The sequence below is a fragment of the Lampris incognitus genome, chromosome 3, assembly GCF_029633865.1.
Source record: "Lampris incognitus isolate fLamInc1 chromosome 3, fLamInc1.hap2, whole genome shotgun sequence".
In the NCBI taxonomy this organism is placed as follows: Eukaryota; Metazoa; Chordata; class Actinopteri; order Lampriformes; family Lampridae; genus Lampris; species Lampris incognitus.
The window spans coordinates 14,931,833-14,952,729 of record NC_079213.1 but is presented as its reverse complement, the minus strand read 5'-3'; the positions used below and the strand labels follow the sequence as shown (position 1 = coordinate 14,952,729).

The window sequence follows — 20,897 nt, the reverse complement described above, 5'->3', positions numbered from 1 at the left end:
TGGTAGGTGACGTAGAGTTTAATGTGGGGCTTTCAGGACTGCAGACTATCTTTGGCTTCTTCCACCCGAGCATGGATCGAAACGCTACACCTCCGGGTATGGTCCAGCAGGGTGTGGGGAGTGTGAGGTAATGAAAGGGGGAAGGGAGGAGGGTATTACAGCATTCTTTGGCTGATTAGAAAGGGGCCTGGATAAGGACACAATCCCTCGCTTTCAGCTGCATAAGGATTTTGAGAACCAAAGTGATCTACACCTAACAAATAGTCTCTCTGCCTGTCACCGAGTGACTATGACCTGCTCAGGGTTAAAATCCAGTTGATTTACAGTTAAGATATGGAACAATAAACCTATGATCTCCAAAGCGGGTACTGCAATTAAACACTGAGATTATATTTGTGCGTAAAGGTGACGTCTTATAAGAGTATCCCTACTGTCCGTCTTGATACACCCAGTTAAAAGGTCCTGTTGTCCTTGTGGGGAGTACGTCAATATGCAGTGTGTAATTCTCTGAAATGTCAATACTTTTCTATACCAATGTTAGCAAGACAAATTGCTCACCATGAAGAAGGTGACCCCAATATCTCATAAACTCCGTGTGTGTATATATATATATATTTTTTTTTTACCTATGACAGCCTCAGGTTCAGACACCCTCTAATTTATCCATTATTTCATTGTCTATTTTAATTTAATTTGGGGTCATGCAGCGTGGAAGTCAACCCTGGACAGGTCATGAGTCCATTATAAAGCCCACATACACCCTCTGTTCACACGTATGTGTAGTTAAACTCAATTCATCTCACCTAACATGCAGGTCTTTGGACTGTGGGAGGAATCAGGAGTACTTGGAGGAAACCCACAGGGGAGCAAACCTCTTTCTGTCAGACATTGGCGCTAACCACTAAGCTGCCGTGCCACCAGTGCTAATTTCAATGGTGTAAACTGTTGACAAAAATGTAAAAGCGAAATGAAAAAGCATGATGGACCGTTAACATTTCATCATCGTTTGGTTTAGACATTGTCTCATTTTCAGCATGGGAACCCCCCCTCACAGAGATTAATATTTTTCACGGTAGTTTGCTTCGAAGAACAGAATGCTGCCTACGCCCCTGTCTGATTCTCCTGGTGTTTTTCCCTGACATAGGAGAAGGAGCAGGAGTTGGAGCAGCTGACCAAGGAGCTGAGACAGGTTAACCTCCAGCAGTTCATCCAGCAGACTGGTACCAAGGTCACCGTCCTGCCTGCTCAACCCAGTGAGGAGAACAACAATGGTACACACACACACACACACACACACACATTGTATAAGTATGACGAGTGGAAATTTCATCAACTTTTAGTTATTCAACCAAAGCATTGTTTTTCAGAAACCAACATACAGTACACGGTGTCGTGGCAAATAAGTATGGTTGTAGTGCCACCTTGTGGACACATTTTGAATGATAGGTTAGGATTTTCGGGCTGGGTCAATGATCTATAATTTATAACTTTACGATTTGTTACTAGCCTCTTTTTGAGTTTACTGTGGGTCTATATAAGAAGACTGATCAGCAGTTTTGGTATGTGATGTAATCACAAATTTGAAAGTAAGTTCACTGATTTTTGGCTTACACAGTGTAGTAATGTTTACTTGCCGAGCAAATTAATCTATTTTGTTGCTTATGTGAATGCTTATCAGGTGAGTGATCTTTGCTTGCATTTTAATTTCCAAAGTTGCTCTCGTTCTGATCTAAAAAACAATTTATATTGTTGCCACAAAACCATAATAAATGTTGTACTTTTTAAAGAATGGTGTCTAGATTATGTCTTTGGTTGAAAAAACGAGTACTCCTTTATTGACTGCATCGCCCACATTTGTGATATGGAATAATAGCAGATTTTGGTTTTCTTCCCCCCTGTAAAACACTGAAAATAATCCCTGCTTAGTGACTGTCCTTGAAGATAAGAATACCATATGAACGTTCTTCAAATAAGCAGCACCCGCTTTATGAATGGATACACAGATAATGATAATCATTTTGTTTTTCGTCCTCTTTCATCCATGTCATCGTAGAAGTTGACTGTGGTTCGCTGAAACGATTGGGCTCCTCACGTCCCTTACCCAGCGACCTCCGCACCCTGCAGAACGCTGTCACCTCCAGCCTCAACCCCGAGGGCATCTACGTTTGACCTCGGAAATGTCCAGGAGCCAGTGTTTGAGCATCAGAGCGGATGGAGGGACCATATCCCATGACCCGAGGTTTCAACCTCCCGTGACCCCCATTTACACCCAAAGTGTAAAACTTTCCAAAGTGTCCTTGTGCAAGACACTGATCTCACCCCCGGGCTTCAGGGGTGACGCTCTGTAGATTACCCTGCGAGTCGACCTTGCCTGTGGAGGGGGGCATGCCAAGAGACAAAATACCCCCAATGGAGGAGCGATTATAGTATCTCTAAAGAAACGCTTGACAACAGAGAAAAACATAGCTAGTTTATGTTTTTTGCACCTTTCTACCCCCCCCCCCCCCATAAACTCTGCAAATCAACTCAGTGGCATGTCTTCCATCTTGTGAGGAGGTCAAACTGATGTCAGTATACTTAGGCGCTGCAAAATCTTTAGATATACCATCTATATATACAGAATAGTGAGTACAAACAATGACAGCCTACAACAGCTTGAGTTTGAAGAATAAAAAAACAAAAAGCAAAACAAACAAATGGAGGAAAAAAAACAAGCAAAGAAACAAAAGCAAAATCCTGGTTTCAGCCTTGTGTAGAAATGTTTGATGCTGGCAGACTGACAGACTTTCTGATGACCGATAAGGTTTGAAGCAAACATTGCAGATGAAGTTTTTTTTTTTTTTTTTTTTTAGTTCTGCGTTGTTTTGCACTGCATACTGTAAATGACTTAGTGATCAGTTGTTAGATAACAATGTAGTCAACAGAGAATATGTTTTGTGTTCTAATGTTTGAACACAAATGCAACACATGCACATACATAGCCAAATACAGAGACTAACATGAACACACACACTCATACACACAGACGTGCTCAACGACATACACACCACACATCTAGTTGAGATCTATGCTATAACCATAGCCATATCCAATTGCCTTACTCCGATATTCCTGATTTTAACACCCCCCCCCCAAAAAAAAGGAGGTCAAGATGTTTATACACAAACCACATTACTTTGATAGCTGACAAAATGTGTATCCCCATTTCAGGTGATTCCTATGGTCGCTGATGTAGAAATAACAGAAGAGCAGTGTTGAATTTTTTTTTTCCATCTGTACAAGTTGAGTTTAGTTTTTTCTGTTGGTGTTTGAAGTATATCAATAATTACCTGCTGCGTATTTTACATTATTGGATGGCAATTTTACGTGTGTCACGTAAAACCGGTGGGAAAACACACAAACTGAACAACAAATTAGAACGGAAGGAAATTGCTTTGTGAGCAACCCAGAATGATTTATCTCATCATCTTCTGCGGTAAGTCCTTTTCAGGGGAGCTTTTGAAAAACTAATGAGGCGGTGAGGTCGCTGGAGTTGGCCTTTGAGCTGTGTAAATCCAGCTTTCTCTATTGGCTTGCTCGGAGTGACGCACCACCGATCTTGACCACTAGGTAGCAACAGATTATATATTATTCATATAGGGGTTGGTGAACCCGCACATGGTCTTCAGTCAAATGTATATGTTTTCAAACATTGTTGATATGATACCGTGTGTATTGTTCTGTGACATACAATCAGCACTTTAACTTTCAACACATTATTTGAGACGCCACTTCCTATGCTGGCAAAGTATTCAATGTGTCGCTATGTTCCTCAAGTAGGGAAGGACAGAAAGACACACACACACACACACACACACACACACACACACACACACACACACACACACACACACACACACACACACGTTCATCAAGAAGCAGTGTTTTGCCTACAGGCTATATTCATTTGTCTACGTCCTTTCCTCATTAGTAACCTTTTAATGAAGTAACTGTGTTGTCTGTTTACTAATTATTTTTTCTGAACTAAAGATGTCCTCATATGAACCAAAGCTAGTGTGACAAAAACATACCAGTTACATGAATGTACTTTTTTTATATGTACAAGCAATGCGCCTGTGGAGTGTTTTCTGAGACCAGGGTCAAAAATTATTTTTATAGTTTGTTTTTACAGTGTGAGGAGGTGGATGGGTAAGGTTTGTTACACAGCACTTTTCAAAGAATGGCCTGAAAGTTTGACATTACCTGAATCGGCCTGACGTGGTAAACCCCACCCAGCTGGTGCTCTGCGCAGGTTGAAAACAAACTAAGAAATAATTTTAAACCACAATTTCACCATCTGGTCTGGTTCATAATCCATTGGCCCACTTGTCTAGGTGATGTATACCTCTCATTGCAGACAAAAGAGTGTTTCTATCCCGGGTTTCCCAAATTTGAATGACACTTATTGCATTGGGAAAAGCTGGTATTAAAACTGTGAATGTACAACAAGAGTAACTTTCACTCAGCGATATACCCGCTGATCCCATCATGGGTCGAGGGCCACGGTTTGCTGTGCCGTGTGAAGGTGACTCGAGGAGACCGTGACACAAGTTGACTAACAAAGGTCGCCCGGTTGTGAAACTTTTCCCCTTGGTGTGTGGTATTATCATCATGACTTCAGCTGTGACAGAGACTGTAACCCACTAACATAAGAACCACAGCGACGGCTAGTTAGCAAAGTTTTGACTAATGGCATGCCTTACTGAAAAGAAAAAACAAACTGTAAATAATGTCTACATATCATAACAGTCTGGAGTATTTTGAAATGTGAGTAGTGCTGAGGAGCTTGGATTTTACCGAGCCTTCTCATTTAATGCCACCATTCAATAGGCAGCTCTGCAAGCATGAAACGAGGGGCGGTGGGTTAAGTTTGGCTCCAGTTGGCAGCTACCAAGGTAGCGTCGACTCATCTTAGGTTTGATTTGCTGTCCTTTAAAAGTGCAGTCAGAAAAATTACATTTACATACTGGGGTTTTTATAGTCAAAGTGGAAAAGCAGTGATTTACGTATGCATAACTACACTAGATCCTAGGTTGAGTGTGAATGAGCAGAACGTTGATGACTTCCCCTCTTCACTTTCAGCTGCCTTTTCACAGTGAAGTCTGATGAGAGATGATGAAACTTACATGATCTGACACACAGTCATCTTGCATTGAATGCTTGTCCAGTTTCGGGTCACGAGAATCAGTGAAAAGGTAGCTGAAAGGGAAGTGGAAAGGTTCCAACAGCTGATGTGTTTTGCTTTTTGCCAACTGGTGCTTCAAAAAACTGTGTATACGGTACATCTGACATGATGAAGCTGTTATGGGAGCAGATGTCAAGTCTCTGAGAAAGACACTTTTGTAATGTGGTGAATATGAAATTTTATAGTCGGGACGTATTTTGCAGGGGGGTATTTTAAGGTGTGCAATTGTCTGGACAAGAATGGAGAAAAAATGTTGATGGTCAATCTTACATATGGTGTCTTGACATTTTTGACAAGTTAAACTTGTATTGCAACAAAGTTGTTAGAACAATAATTTCCCTACTTAAGCTAATGTCTAAAGTTACTTCACAAGTTGAACTTGTACATTTGGCCCCATCGATCAAACTGCAGTTTTGGGACAACTTGAACTTGTGTGTGGCCCTCGAGGAGAGCAAGTTATCTGGAAAGTGAACTGCAACAACAAAGTGGTTATTTCCTGATCATTTTGAAGATTATCAGGATATTGTTGGAATTGTGCCTCTTTAAATAGCCCTCTGCCAAAACAAACTGTTTACATGAACTCTACACTGTAAAATGCATCCGGTTAAGATGAAGTATGCTTGGTTAACATCATTAACCTGCTTTCCTTTATGTAAACGCCCCACAGACGAGACATGTTTTATTTATTAGCATTTTTTTATTATTGTTTGTTAATGCACACACATCTTTTTTTTGTTTTCAAAAATGCCAAACGACTTCATTTGGCTTATTATTTTGGCACTAATGATCAAAATTGTAAATTCATGAAAATAAATACTAAGAAATATGTAAAATAAAGAAGTAAAAAAAACATGTTCTGTAAATATAACTGGGAACTATAACAAAGTTCGGAGAGATTTGACTTTTTTATGTCAGTTTATTTTTTTTACATCTCATGTTTATTGGAAAGTGAAAACAGTGGAAGACCATTCATATTGTGTCAGGTAAGTTGTCAAACGGAAGAAAAATAAATTAGCTTTCCTATGATCGACTCAACCTTCAGACACTTGCAGCATTGTTCTGTGTGACACTGTTAAATTTGGTTCACATTGTACATTAAATTACATCAAAACAAATGCAGATCTAAAGCATTAAAGAGTAACTATAAAACCTAGTCCATTTTAGTGAGGTTGATATCTACAAGGTAGAAAGTTTAACAACATGGCAGGCTGGTCTTGGTACTCGGATGTTGGCATAGCAGGATAAACACAGCTGCAGCTAATAACCTTAATAATGCTTTTGTTGGATGTAGGTGTGCCGCATTGACAATTAGTACTGGCTCTGTCTGTCTATCAATGCTGATAGGTATACTGTTGCACCAAAATTCAACAGACCTATTATTAATGCTATTAGTTGCAGCTGTATTTGTCCCGCTATGCTAACATCAGAGTACCAAGACCAGCTTGGCATGTTTTAACCTTAACCTGCAGATGTCAGCAAACTCACAAAAATAGTCTGGCGTTTAGCTCCTTTTTAATTCTTAGATCAGAAATAGTTGAATAAATTTAGCTGTAATTCTATGAATGGTTATGTTTAGGTGTTATGTTAAAGAAACGACTGTATTTCACAGAACGACTTCATTTCTCATATTCGTCACCTCATCACTAAGATCTCCATTCACCCTCTGGTAGCTGCTTTGAAGAAAGGAGTGAGAGATGTAGGGATGTTTTTGAAATACATGTGTTGGCAAGATATACAACGATGAGGTAATAATGTATTGTAGCGAATTCGGGGTACAACACAAACGACAGGAACTACCGCGGCCGGGAAGCGAACCTGTTTCGCCCGCACCGCAGGAGACATCGCTAACCGCTAGACTAAAGGCTCAGATCCGCCAACCGGCGGCCAGCGTTACAGTATTTCGTGTTGGTGTGTCGTAAATCGTTTCGTCAGATTTCGCGGGTAATCCAATTTGGAGACTAGCGTTTGTTCTCAATCTGCGTTCTTGTTTGTGCTTGCGTTCTTGTGTCCTTGTAAAGCGTCATCAGACGCAGCCCAAGTACTGCCCCAATACAAAAGTTGGCGTTACGCCAAGAACGGTTAAAATTCCCGGAAGTGTTCTTGACGCGCCCATTTTACCTAGGATACATCTGTTGGTAACATGTATGAATTTTTCAACACACATATCCCAGCATTCCTTTCGGTCTTCTAGCGCGGCGCTGAAAGCAGCGGAGGCAGAGGCGAGCAACGGTAAGTTTTTTACACTTTTCGTATGGTATTTCATCATTAAAGTCATTTAGAAATGTTAAGGCGACAAATCAACTATGTATATTTCAAATACCGGCAGTTTAACGAAAATGGATGGCGAATAGAACATTTGCTCAAACGTTTTCGGAGTTGAGCAGCTCCACAAACTGGCTCGCCAGCAGGCCTGTCTGCTCACACACCTGTCCTGTTTCCTTTTCCTCCTGCCCCACAGCCACGACACAACCACAGCAGCAGCGTTAACGTTAGGATGGCAGAGGAAAGCCAGGCCCACAACTGTAAGATATTTTGAATGTTCATTCCACTGTTATTCTATCATTACATTAGTTTTTGAGAAAAATTAAGTAGTTTAGCTAGTAGCTAGTACTTAACCTGGCTTAATAGTTAACCATCTCTGGTAAGGAGTACTGCTACTACCGCTGTCATGTCATTACATTTTGAGTAATGCTGTAACACTATTAGCTTAAATCAAGGGACATCTGAGGAAACCAGGGCCCTAATGGAATGGCGTGCCGCAAATGAGACCATTTTCACCGGTCGGAGGAATACCTCCAAAAAGGGATGGGAGTGAGTATGCCTATTGTGTTATTGTTAGTCAGGGGTGGTGGGCGATTGGTGTGTTTAGTTGTGTCACACTTGCCAGCCTCTTAGAAAAGTTTGATGCATCAAAAAAGAAAGAAAGAAAAATATACTATAAGGTTCAGAAAGCAAATATTAACCTAGGAATTAAAGAAGTTGTGTAAATTGTAATCTGATGAATAGATATGACTTAAAGTGGGCTGTAGTGCGATATCAAACAGTGCCTAGTACTAGTGACAGGCAAAAGAAATAGCACAGGTGACAATTATAATGTAGTTAACACCATTTTTAATACTACTAGCATTAGTGATAATAATAACTTATTTGTAGAACTGTCACTCAGCTTTTCCCTGCATGCATGTACTGCCATGCACAGCAAAGTGCAATACTGCCTTCTAAATTTCTGTATTGTCATACAATAATTACATCATAATCAATAGACTCTCTCAATTTGTGTGTTATTCACAGTAATATGATGTTTATGTTGTCTCCATCCATCCATCCATTATCCAAACCGCTTGTCCTGCTCTCAGGGTCACGGGGATGCTGGAGCCTATCCCAGCATTCATTGGGCGGCAGGCGGGGAGACACCCTGGACAGGCTGCCAGGACGTCACAGGGCTCTTTTTTTTTTTTTTTTTTGCTTTGTCGAGAGTCTTCGAGGACCAGTCTGGCCTGACCATCACAGCCAAACAGGCCAAGAAGAAATGGAACAACCTCAGTGAAAAATACAAGGTAACCTACCATTTTATCTGCTTTTCAGTGATGAAGTGGTAGGGCATGCCTGACAATTTAAGCTAAGTTTGTCAAATTAATATGCAACTACTTTGACCAGTGGAGAAAACTTATTCTACAGATGCAGTGGGCATGGACAAATAACTTTATTTAACACTAGGTGTGCTAAAACTGTAAACTAAACTACATAACTTTTGTTATTTCATAAGTGTGGAATTCATCAGCCAGTGTTGTAGTACTCAAGTCCAGGACTCGACTCAAGTCCGACTCAAGTCCTGATTTTCAGGACTCGTGACTTGACTTGGACTTGAGCACTGATGACTCGGACTTGGACTAGGACACGAGCATTGACTGCATTCGGACTTGGAAGTTGGAGATCAGGACTCGGACTTGTTAATTGATAAAGACTGTTTTTTGTTTTTGTTAGTTTTTTGTAATAGGCCCTAATAATTTGTTATAAGATGTTGATAGCTATATTAATACCGTAACATTATTCAATTTCGTGCAAGGGCAGGCACGTGTGTTCCACCTATATGCGGATTCATGTGCATACCCTCATGTTCAGTAACAGGGCTAAGATGCCTAAAGAGACGCCCCGAATTGTGCGCTTTGCTTACATGGATTTTACATCAAATTCCAGCAAGAGCACTGCTAGATGTTTGATATGTAAACAAACTATTGAGGAGAAGACCGGGACAACCTCAAACTTCAACAGACATCTCTCAAGGATGCACCCAGAAAAGTAAGTGAGATGCAATCAGTTGATATGTTTGGGGATCAGTTAACGTTAGCTAGCTAACTAGCTAGCCAACGTTCGCCAAGTTATACACCTAACCTAGCTTACTAATTTGTGTGCCATGAGTGTCGATAGCCAGTAGAATCATATCATTAGAACCAAGTTGATTTTTTATAGATAACGTGAATTTTCCAAAGCTAGCTACATGTATGTTTTTTACATTGTCGCCCACACAACATGTCATGTGCACAGAAAATAACGTTACTTGGACTGTTGATAGCTGGCTGGCTGACTGACAAGCTAACGTTAACGTTAGCTAGCTACAGTAACGTTAGCCTCTGAAGTGACTCAACCACTGGGTCCAAGATGTTCGGTTAGGTCGTGGGGGTATATCAAATCACTAGAACGGTAGAACCAAGTGCAGTTTTATAGATAAGTTAAGTAACGTTATTGTTAGAAAGCTACAAGAATATTTTTTTGATCGCACATACTGCTTAGCTAAGTTACTATTTTTAGAATTTTCCCTATTGCAGCAGTGCACAGAAGAAGATCCACATACTTAGACTAACACTAGCGATCGTTACAATATGATGTGTAATTCAACCAAAGTTTGATTCGTAGCTAACGTTAACTGTTACGTGTCATACTATGAATATGTGGATATTTTTCTGTCAGATTGGCACACAGGTATTCTCTATCCCTGCTTCCAGTGTGCCCATTGAAAGGGTATTTAGTCACGTAGGCATTTTGATGAGGCCTCGCCGTGCAAGGTTGAGTAGTTCCATGCTGTCAGAGCTTATATTTTTGAAATGCAACATGTATGCTTAACACTAGTGTCGCCAGCCTTTTGTTCCTAACAATCCTGAGAGACAAATGTCTTTTTGACTAGTTTTTGTGAATTTATTCTATGCTATGGAACATACTTCTTTTATCGAATATTTATACTGTATCCACCATTTACTAATGTCACACTATTCACACTATCAATGTGTTTTGAAGCACATCCACTGTTCAGAATGTCAAAGAAATTCAGACTGTTCTAAAGTGTGTGTGCGTGCGTGCGTGCGTGCGTGTGCGCGTGCGCGCATGCTTGCGAGTGCATTTGTTTGGCTATTGTGTCACCAAGTAAATAAACTCCTTTTTGAAATGGTGACAGCTGTGTCATTTTTGTTTAATGTAGACCTTTTTTATTTGTATGTCATCTTTTTTACGGTGCCAGAGTGGAGCACTGGAGCCCATCTTGGAACTCGACTCAGACTCAACCTTGATGACTCGGACTCAGGTAATGGGGACTTGACTCGGACTCGACTCGGACTCTTCTTTGGGGACTCGAGGTTTAGTGACTCGACTCCAACACTGTCATCAGCTCAGAAAAGTCAAACTAGGAACAGATAATGGTATTACACAAAATTTTTGGCATCAGTATTTCAGCTTCCCTCATTTTTGCAAGATATCTTAAAATAATTGTATATTATTTTAAGATATGACTTTAAGCAGAATAGCATTGCAAGAAACACATAATAGACAACATTTGTGAAGCCATTCAAACTGCAGAAACATTTTTGGACTGCAAATATGTTCAACAGAAGTTTTTACAGTGTTCATTTTTGATGAATTGTTTTGTAGAACTTCGGGATCTTCCCATAGGGAAAGGAGTGGAGGTGGTTGGGGTGACTGCTGCCACCTGGCAGTGGTATAGTCTTATGGATGCTGCACTCCATGGGCAGCACTCAATCAGCCCGCCCCTGGTAGTTGCAGCAAACACAACTGTCACTACAGGTGGTGTTGTCACCTCCCTGTCCTCTGCACCTTCCAAAGAACGGGCCAACCCTCCACTGAGAAAGAGGGTCAGGGTCAGTGAGGAGCTCCTGGATTTTATGAAGGCGCAGGCAGAAAGAGAAGAGGAGCGGGAACAGCAGACAGTGTCGAGGGAGAGAGCAGCCTCTGAAAGGGCAGAGAGATACTTGTCTCTCTTTGAAAGACTTCAAAATAAATTGTAAATAATGTAGATAATTTACATTTAATCTTTCAGTTCCTGATTATTGTTTGTTGTACTTTTAATGAATAAATATTTTAGATGCCCAGTCCATCTTTTATTGTAATAGTTTTATTACCTTTATTGTTTGAATCAAAAGCATAAACAGCAGCCTTTGCCAGTCCCCCCCACTGTTGGCTCGTGATGTACAGAAAATTCACTTTAAAGCCCTTTGGGAAAAAATAAAGAACAGAAGTAGTACGAAAGGGGGCTGACGTTGCTTTATTATTATAAATAGACATTGCATTGTTAGTGTACAGTTGTGGCATAATCAGCTGAGCTTAGTGTATTGTACAACATCAATTGTTTTGGGTCATAAAGCCCAGCTGTTGATTTGCAGCACTTCCGGCAGCCTCTGTGCTGGAGATATTGCGCAGTACCAGAAAGAACACATCGTCTGAAATTGTCAAGAGCGTTCTGTGTGCTTGTGAACTTGTGAGTTCATTCTTCCAAGGACAACTAGCAAGAACGTTCCCCTCAAAGGACACAAGTCCATTTTTTGCGTTCTTTGGTTTGAGAAAGACCGTTGGAGTCATTATAAGGCAAAATCTAATCTTCTCACTGAGGGGTCCATTTGATCTTGTCAGTCATAGCGGCACCAAAGTAAAAAATGAGTGAATAATGTGAAAAATGATTTGTAGCAGCTTTAAGTTGAGGTGTGATTGAGGGTCAGGGTAAGGATCTGGGTGTGTTACAGTCTGCATTGAATGGAAATCGGGGTTAAAAGTAGATCTCAGCGGACGTCTTCAGCTAAGTTGTCAGTCATTAATACGTTGGCAGTCAATATATTTTGGGACCTGGCATAAAGGCCAGCAATAATCATGTTCATGCAGATTGGGGGGGCATTTACTGGACTTTTGCTGGGGCCCAGTCATTTCTGTGGACGGTAAGTGCTGTAAAGCCCCTTGAGGCAAATTTGTAATTTGTGATATTGGGCTATACAAATAAAATTGGCATGACTTGACAGACCTGTGTGAGAGTAATAAACAAGATAAGATATCATCACGACCTTTTGTTGAAGGTAAGAAAAACCCCAAATTACTGTCTCTACCCCTTTTTCAATACTCAACCCACCACCAAGCTCTTTGGTATCTAGCTCTACATCAGAGAGCATCAAATGACAATATCTTCCCTGGAATTTGGAGGGCCAAAAAAAAAGAAAAAAGGATTCATTCGTATATGCTTTTGAGATTCATTCGTATATGTTGTCAACTTACACACCGCGATATTTTGGATACCTCACAAAGCTTGTTAAGTTTGGCTATTTTTCTCCATCAGTTGTGTAGAGGGAAAAGTTTCTCCATTTGTCCGGTCTCACCCGGCACATTCCAGCCTTAGTGCTTTAATAGAGCGGTGTCAGCTGTGTCAGGGAGTTGTGATTGGATCTGTGACCTTCTCACACCAGACAATAATTGAAGATTTCTATTACCAAACACTATATATCCATCTCGCCTGTTAAGTGTTACAAGTCCATCAACTTTATACTTTAGCAACCTGCCGTTGTTTAGAAAGTACCATAGTTTATTTTAGTGCGATTTTGATTGAGGTTTATGAAAAAACAAACAAAGGATTAAAATCTTGTTTTTAAAACAAAAAAAAACCTTTTCGATTTGCCAAAGCAGACAGCTCCAAACATGTCTTAACGAAGCCCCGGGTCATGTGGCTTTCTAAGGCTTGTGTCATCTTGGTGTGGGTCAATGTCTTTCAATAAGGAAGATGTAAAAATCAGTTCTGAAATGTAATTAAATTGCATAGCAAAATCTGCAGTATCATGCTCATTCTCACTTTGCAGGGGAAGTAAGGGTCCTGGGAAGGGTCAAAATTTGCCCTTTATGGAAGGATTGTATTATTTAGGTGAGAACTCATCCTTAATACATTCACCAAACCGTCTTTTCACAGTTTCATGGTGTTCTGCTTTCCTGTCCTGAGCTCCTCTGAGTCGAAGCGAGCCGACTCGGGGCTTGCATTGACGTAAAAAGATGTTTGGCTTTATTAGAAAGAAAATCTGTATGATGCTCCACTGTGGTGAGCCTTTTGCGAGAAATTGCCGAAACAGGAATCAGAGCTTTTATTTGTGAGATGCTATCCGGTTGTTAGTCTCGTAAGATGCAAAAAGATTGGGATAGATAGTCGGTGCTCATGAAAAAATAACATGAAGCCGTCTCTTCATTATGATGTGACTGTTGTATTTTACATGCTTTTAATGTTTGTGTTTAGAATGCATTATAGTTTTACCAGATGATGGATGGCACCATTTCATGTGTGTGTCTGTGTGCGTGTGCGCACCCATATGTGCATGCACGTGCACGCGTGTGGGTGTAATTCCACATGCCCTGGCTGGAGCTGTCATTAAATAGCCCCTTGGCCCTTCTCCTGAATTTGTTTATTCTGCACTGGGCATGGGAGTAGGTGGCAAACAGATGGGCATCCATGAATTATGGATATGATGGGCTTTGATTAACCACCACACACTCTGCTGGATAAAAGTAACTCGAGGGTTGCCAAGTTATCTGATGCATTGGGCTTTGCCACGAGTCACTCGGCAGCATGATGGAACTGGAATTCTCCAGTCTGGTGTCAGCAGCTTGATCCAAGTCAGAGCAAAGGTTTTAGGACTTAATCTTCAAAACTGTTCCTGTTTCACTAAAATTTGGCCAGGGGGACATCCAAACATACCATTACAGTACTAACTAACAGATCTTTTCACGTTCTATATTTTCCGACTTGAGGAAATGTGTGGACACATCACTTCCAAGCATCAAAATAGTCAATCACACCAAAAATACCAGTTGACCTTCATATATTCTTATATATACACATACACGTGAATACCTCCATACAGTAAGTACAAACAGCTGGACTATCACTGGGGTACTTCATTCAAAGCCACAGTGGCAGAGGGGTCAAAACTTGTGCCAAATCGTCCGGGTGGTGTAGCGGTCTGTTTCATTGCCCACAAACACGGGGATCGCTGGTTCGAATCCCCGTGTTACCTCCAGGCGTCAGGCGTCCCTACAGACACAACTGGCCATGTCTTCGGGTGGGAAGCTGGATGTGGGTATGTGTCCTGGTTGCTGCACTAGCGCCTCCTCTGGTCGGGCGGAACACCTGTTTTGGGGGGGGAATAGTGTGATTCTCCCACGCGCTACGTCCCCCTGGCGAAACTCCTCACTGTCAGGTGAAAAAAAGCGACTGGCAACTCCACATGTATCGGAGGAGGCATATGGTACTACAGTACTAATATGTACTACTGCAATGTGGTGCCCTTCCTGGATCGGCAGAGGGGGTGGAGCAGCGACCGAGATGCCTCGGAAGAGTGGGGTAATTGGCCAAGTTCAGTTGGGGAGAAAAAGGGGGACCCCCCCCCCCCCCCAAAAAAAAACTTGTGCCAAATCAGCCTTTTTTCCAGTCTATCGACCAAATCCATTCACATCATAACATGGACGGTACAATATGTTTGCCACATTTTACCTGCTTGTGTGCTTTGTATCACTCTTAGTTGATAGCGGAGCTGGATTCATTGTGCTGTGCCTTGTTTGCAGCCATTATGTGGCGATTGTCAACCGTCACAAATGCCCACCTTATCTGAAAATATATACTTTTTTTATGACATCCTTCTGCAAAAGGTGTTTTTTTTTTGTCTTTGCTGTTAGGCTAAGTTTATCCGTTGTTAAGACAAAATCCACATGCATACCTTTAGATAATGAACAGCATCATGTGGCGATGTACTACCAGTCTGCCGCATACTTATTAATCACGTCTGTTGACACAACGTGTTGCCATCTAACTCTGCAGACAGAGTAGTTTTCATCAAAGGTAGTAACAAGTGTTTTAATGGCTTTCATTAAAGAGCCCCCGTGTATTTTATTTCAGTTGTTTGGGATGTGCACCAATTATCTCATTCATAACAACGCACCAAAATAGCTGCTAGAGAAGATTCCAGCAGCCAACGTCTTCATTAGTATCTAATACCACTCTTCCTCCACTGCCGCCCATCCTCCACACCGGTGTCCCCATCGCTCCATATTCATAAACGAGGACAGACAGCCTTATTCCGGCACCGGCACGGAAAGGCAATTAAAAAGGAATTAAGGGTGTGCAGGGAGAAATTGGATATGATATCCGACACCTATTGCAAATGTCAATGTTATTACTGTGTTGTTGTTTTCCCATTCCTTGGACCACCTCTCCCGTTTTCAGGAGTGACAGCCTGCAGTCCGGTGGACTTAATGAAGCCCGGGGCCGCGGCGCCCGAGGTGAGGCGTGCAGTTTGCCCTTTCTGCATGCAACATTAATTACAATCGTTTTTCCCACATCACCACCATTTCTTTGCTTCTTTTTTTTCCACTCACTTCTACCTCTTTTCCTGCTTCTCTTTTTTCATTTGATAATAAATCCCCCTTTTTTTAATGTTCTTTGGCCTCCTGGAGTTGAACTTAATCAGTATCGGTCATCTTGTGCTGTGCTGTGACTTGCTTGGCATAAAACCATGATGGTTGTCAGTGTACTAATTGGTCAAATTGTGTTTAAAGGGACCCCATGCGGGAAGATTAGCGACCGCCTCTGGCATTACCGATGGACGAGGTGCACACAAAAACAAACAAACTTGGAGCTCCACTCATCTGGAATGGGTCCTCTATAAACGACAGGTATGTGGTTTCCGTTCCCTTATGAATTACGTGTTGGGGGGCGTCCGGGTAGCATAGCAGTCTATTCTGTTGCCTACCAACGCGGAGATCGCCGGTTTGAATCCCCGTGTTACCTCCGGCTTGGTCAGGCGTCCCTACAGACACAATTGGCCGTGTCTGTGGGTGGGAAGTCGGATGTGTGGGTATGTGTCCTGGTCGCTGCACTAGCGCCTCCTCTGGTCGGTCTGGGCGCCTGTTCAGGGGGAAGGGGAACTGGGGGGAATAGCGTGATCCTCCCACGTGCTACGTCCCCCTGGCGAAACTCCTCACTGTCAGGTGAAAAGAAGCGGCTGGCAACGCCACATGTATCGGAGGAGGCATGTGGTAGTCTGCAGCCCTCCCCAGACCAGCAGAGGGGGTGGAGCAGCGACCAGGACAGCTCAGAAGAGTGGGGTAATTGGCCGGATACAATTGGGGACAAAAAAAGGGGGGGTGACGTGTTGGTTTGTTAAACCTCATAGGAAAATGTGGTGTCTTGTTTACCCCCCCCCCCCCAAACACACACACACACCCTCTAAAGGGATCTGAATACAGGCGCAAGATGAGTCTTTGGTTATGCTATAGAATATTTTAATCTTGCATAATTGATTTTGTGTATGTTATGTGTACATATGGCAGCATCTCCCTTGCAAAATTTTTTTTGATCCGAACGGGACGTGGCCCGTATAAATCAGGGATGAATTGAATAAATGAAAATGAAACGATAAGCTTCTCGATGGGCTCAAATAAAGCGTTATCCTCTGCAGATGAACCCTATAGGTACTTACGCTGGACACCCTGCCGGAATAAACGATAGGGAGCGATGAATTACTTATTATATATGGTGAGAAAAGAGACTGTATGTCACATGGGTACATTAGCATTTGGTATGCAGAATAAAATGGGACTTTGGAGACACTGAAAAGAAAATTTAATTCCTAGTTACTAACGGCTGTGGTCCGGCCCATGACAGAAGGAAAAAGGACTTGTTGTAATTGGTTGTTTATGGAGCAGCACTGGGATCTGCATTTCCCCGAATTATTATCCCTTCTAAATCCCCTTTTTTACACCGAGACCTATCTATTCCTGCAGATACGCTTTCATGTACTGATGTTTCTCTGCCCACTTTGTTTTTGGTGTTGTTTTTGTTGCTTCCCGTAGCCTTGCTTTTTTGTTGCTTGTGGAGTGCATTTTGTGGACTAATAAGTAATTTGTCAACTGTTTCCAAGTACCATACAGAATAGTTTGTTTTGCCATTGTCACTATCATCATTATCAATGTTAATATTGGTATTATTATTATCACCCTTATAATTATAAGTAGTAGTAGATGCTGTTGTTGAATTAGTTATAGTAATATTATCATTAGTAGTAGTAGTAGTGATATTATTAGTATCACAGAAAGTTGAATCAGTTCATCTGGACACAACATTTATTGAGAGAGAAATGTTTCATCACTCATCTAAGTGACCTCTTCAGTCTCAACTGACTGCAGGGTGTTTATAAGGGTGGGGATTCCTGCAGTCAGTTGAGACTGAAGAGGTCACTTAGATGAGTGATGAAACATTTCTCTCAATAAACATCGTGTCCAGATGAACTGATTCAACTTTCTGGGATTTTCTTACCTGGATTATTGAACATGCATCAAGACATTAGCATTAGTGGTAGTAGTGTTAGTAGTAGTAGTAGTAGTAGTAGTAGTGCTCATATTATCATAAGTAGTAATAGTAGTAGTAATATTATCATTATTAGTAGTAGTGGTAGTAGTAGTAATATTTTTAGTAGTAGTAATTTTATCATTATTAGTAGAGTATTATAAGTAGTAGTAGTAATATTATCATAAGTAATAGTAGTAGTAATATTATCATTAGTAGTAGTAGTAGTAATTTTATCATTAGTTGTAGTAGAGTATCATAAGTAGTAGTAGTAGCAGTAGTAGTGATAGTAGTAGTAATAGTGGTAGTAGTAATATTATTATTAGTAGTGGTAGTAGTAGTTATAGTTCTTGTGTTGTTGAATTAGTCGTAGTGTAAAATTCATAGTTTTACTAATTATTAGTAGTAGTAGTTATTGTGGTTGTAGAAATAGAACTAGTAGTAGTTGTAGTTGTTGAATTAGTAGCAGTCTTGGTAGTGCTAGTAGCAGCAGTAGTTATTGTAGTAGCGGTAGTACTTGGAGCAGTAGAAATACTAGTAGTAGCACTAGTGGCAATGCTAGATGTTATATTGGTGCTAGTGGCCTGGTAGCTACCGTTTACCTGTGGTGTAATATACATACACACTATAGCAAATTGTGCCTTGCATCCTTTATTTCTCAAGCATTATCCAGAGGGGGGGCTTTTGCTGAGCATCCTCGCTCCTCTTCAACACCAACCTGTTTCGCATTCATGAATTTGCACACATTCACACCTGGGAGCTGCCAAATACAATGAAATCCTTCTACTGCCGGCCAATGAGCAGCCATACAGGGGTGAGTGCCTTCCTCAAGGGGACCTTAAAGTGCCTCTGTGAAAGGGCACCCCAATGATAGGTGGCAGGAGAGGGAAGTGTTGCTCATCCACTTTCAACAACTACATATTCCCAGATTGTGTCCTCAAATTGAATACTCTACGGCCAGGTCAAAAAAAAGAATAATAATTTTTTTTTCTAAGCTTAAGTGATTATGCATGCACGTGCACAGCCTCCACAAACCCGTGCACGCGTGCACACATGCACATGTGTGTCGACGTGCAGAAGCGTTTCTCGGCTCCCTTTGTACTCTCACTCCCGTCTTTGAGTCTGTCTCAGGTGATCATACTTTGTAATGGAGGTGGATGGCAGCCACATCTGAAGGCAAGAGATAAAAGACATCATTTACACGAAGACGTCTGGTCTCTGTGACACGGCGTGAATGAAGAGTGGAGCTCGTGTGCGCGCTTGTCTCGCGCAGATGCGCGTACACGACACGGTACGTACGATAACACACTACCACATAGCCATCAGAGTTATGGGTGCAAAAGAACACAGCAGCACTTTGGTGATTTTCATTTTCTTACTTCATTTGAAAGTGTCTCTGGTTGGTTATGCATTGAAAAAGTCTCTTTAAAACAAATCGGGCCTCTGTCGCCTGATAAAATCTCTTGCAATTTAAAAAATATATGTGGTTATCAATGGAAAAAATTAACCATTATTCTTTGCTGCATGCCTGAAAACACATACTTTCTCGAGGTGTGTGTTTATTGGTGATATGTACATGATGTACTACTGCTGCTTGGTTGAACTTTTAGTACTGAAAGTCTGTCCGTATCAAAGCACCAGCTTCATTCCCCGAACAACAGATACTATCATTTCATTAAGCTTCCTGAATTATACTTTTTTAAGAGATAATTTCACCCATTTGCTGTTATCATTATTCGAAAACCCCAGTTGACAGTCAATTCCCAGGACGGCTGCAGCTCAGCCCAAATGCCCTTTTGAAAAGCAGGTGCACGTGATAGCACGTACTTGGGCCTATACTAGTTGTACAACTGTTGCTGCTTTTCTCTTTTGTTTCCACAGCACGAAAGAAGCCCTTTTAAAAGCAGGTACCGTCGCCCGGGTCTTCTTTGACCAATTACCAGAGACATAGCCTTGCTTGGTTTGATTGGGTTTATTTAATCCACTCTGCTGCAGGTGCAACCTCCCCTCTGGGTCTTTCACAAGTGCCATAAGGGTGAGCAGGAACCTGCAGAGGAGCCCTCTTTCTGCACCTTGTCTTAATGCCCTTGGGCGGTAATTGGTTGAATCCCTCCAGAATCCATCTTGAGGGCACAGAAATCCACGGCTCCCCAATCAGCTAGCTGTCAATCATTCGGCCAACTAAACTAAAGCCAGGGATAACTAACAGCCTAAGACTGGAATTTAGAGTTAGACCGATATAAATCTTCTCTAACAAGTCGGTGCTGGTCAGGTAGTGCTCTCATGTCCGGGGCTATGGGTGATAAGACTGTTTGCCAACGCTGTGGTGCAAATAGATCACGACCGCCCAACTCTGTTTTCATTAAGAAAAAGAAGGTGGGTTGCTTTATTTTGCTCCAGATATTTAAAAGTGACATGGCTGGCATCATGGCAGATTGAGGAAGAGATTGTTTTCTGCAAGTATACACAGACCAGATGGGGATCTGCAAGCGGCACAATTATACACCTGCTGCGTTTGTTCTTTATTTCTGGGTGCTTGTCATTGCGGTACCTGCAGTCACACAGGAACAAACACCCATGTACAAACAAGCATATCTTTAACATAACACAAAAACATACCAGGGATAGGGATTGGAGACTGTTTGGATGCCGAAACTGATTTATCGAGTTTATGATTTTGCAGTATGTCTTTTAGAAGCAGTTCTTTCAGGGAATATTCAGCATTTGCACATAAAACCTGAGTTTGACCACTCAGATTGATTGTCTTGGCTTGTAATTATACTGCATGGACAAAATGAAGGCAACACCAACACTGCAACCTCCTGCAATGAACAGGCCTGGTGGCAAAGTATTTTATGGGGATTGCGGATGTGGGGGTTGGGGTTGAAATATCTGGCATCATTTTGGTTGCATCTTTCATAGAAGCCGCAATGCAGTGAGTTAATTGACCGTTTTTTGTTGTTTATTTCCTAGATTTTAAAGTGTCCTACCCTTCAAGGTATTTGTGTGTGTGTGTGTGTGTGT

General features: G+C 41.6%; 1 protein-coding gene across 2 annotated transcripts in view; it reads left to right on the top strand.

Annotated features, from left to right (window-relative positions):
* Positions 1-6,113, top strand: part of rassf8b (Ras association domain family member 8b) — a 29,677-nt gene extending 23,564 nt beyond the window's left edge. For both annotated transcript variants that reach the window (XM_056276547.1, XM_056276548.1), the window contains exons 8-9: positions 1,145-1,271; positions 2,054-6,113. In XM_056276547.1, the coding sequence (XP_056132522.1) occupies positions 1,145-1,271; positions 2,054-2,169 (243 nt within the window). In that variant the 3' untranslated portion in view covers positions 2,170-6,113. The remainder of the gene's footprint in view (positions 1-1,144; positions 1,272-2,053) is intronic.
* The last annotated feature ends 14,784 nt before the right edge of the window (positions 6,114-20,897 follow it).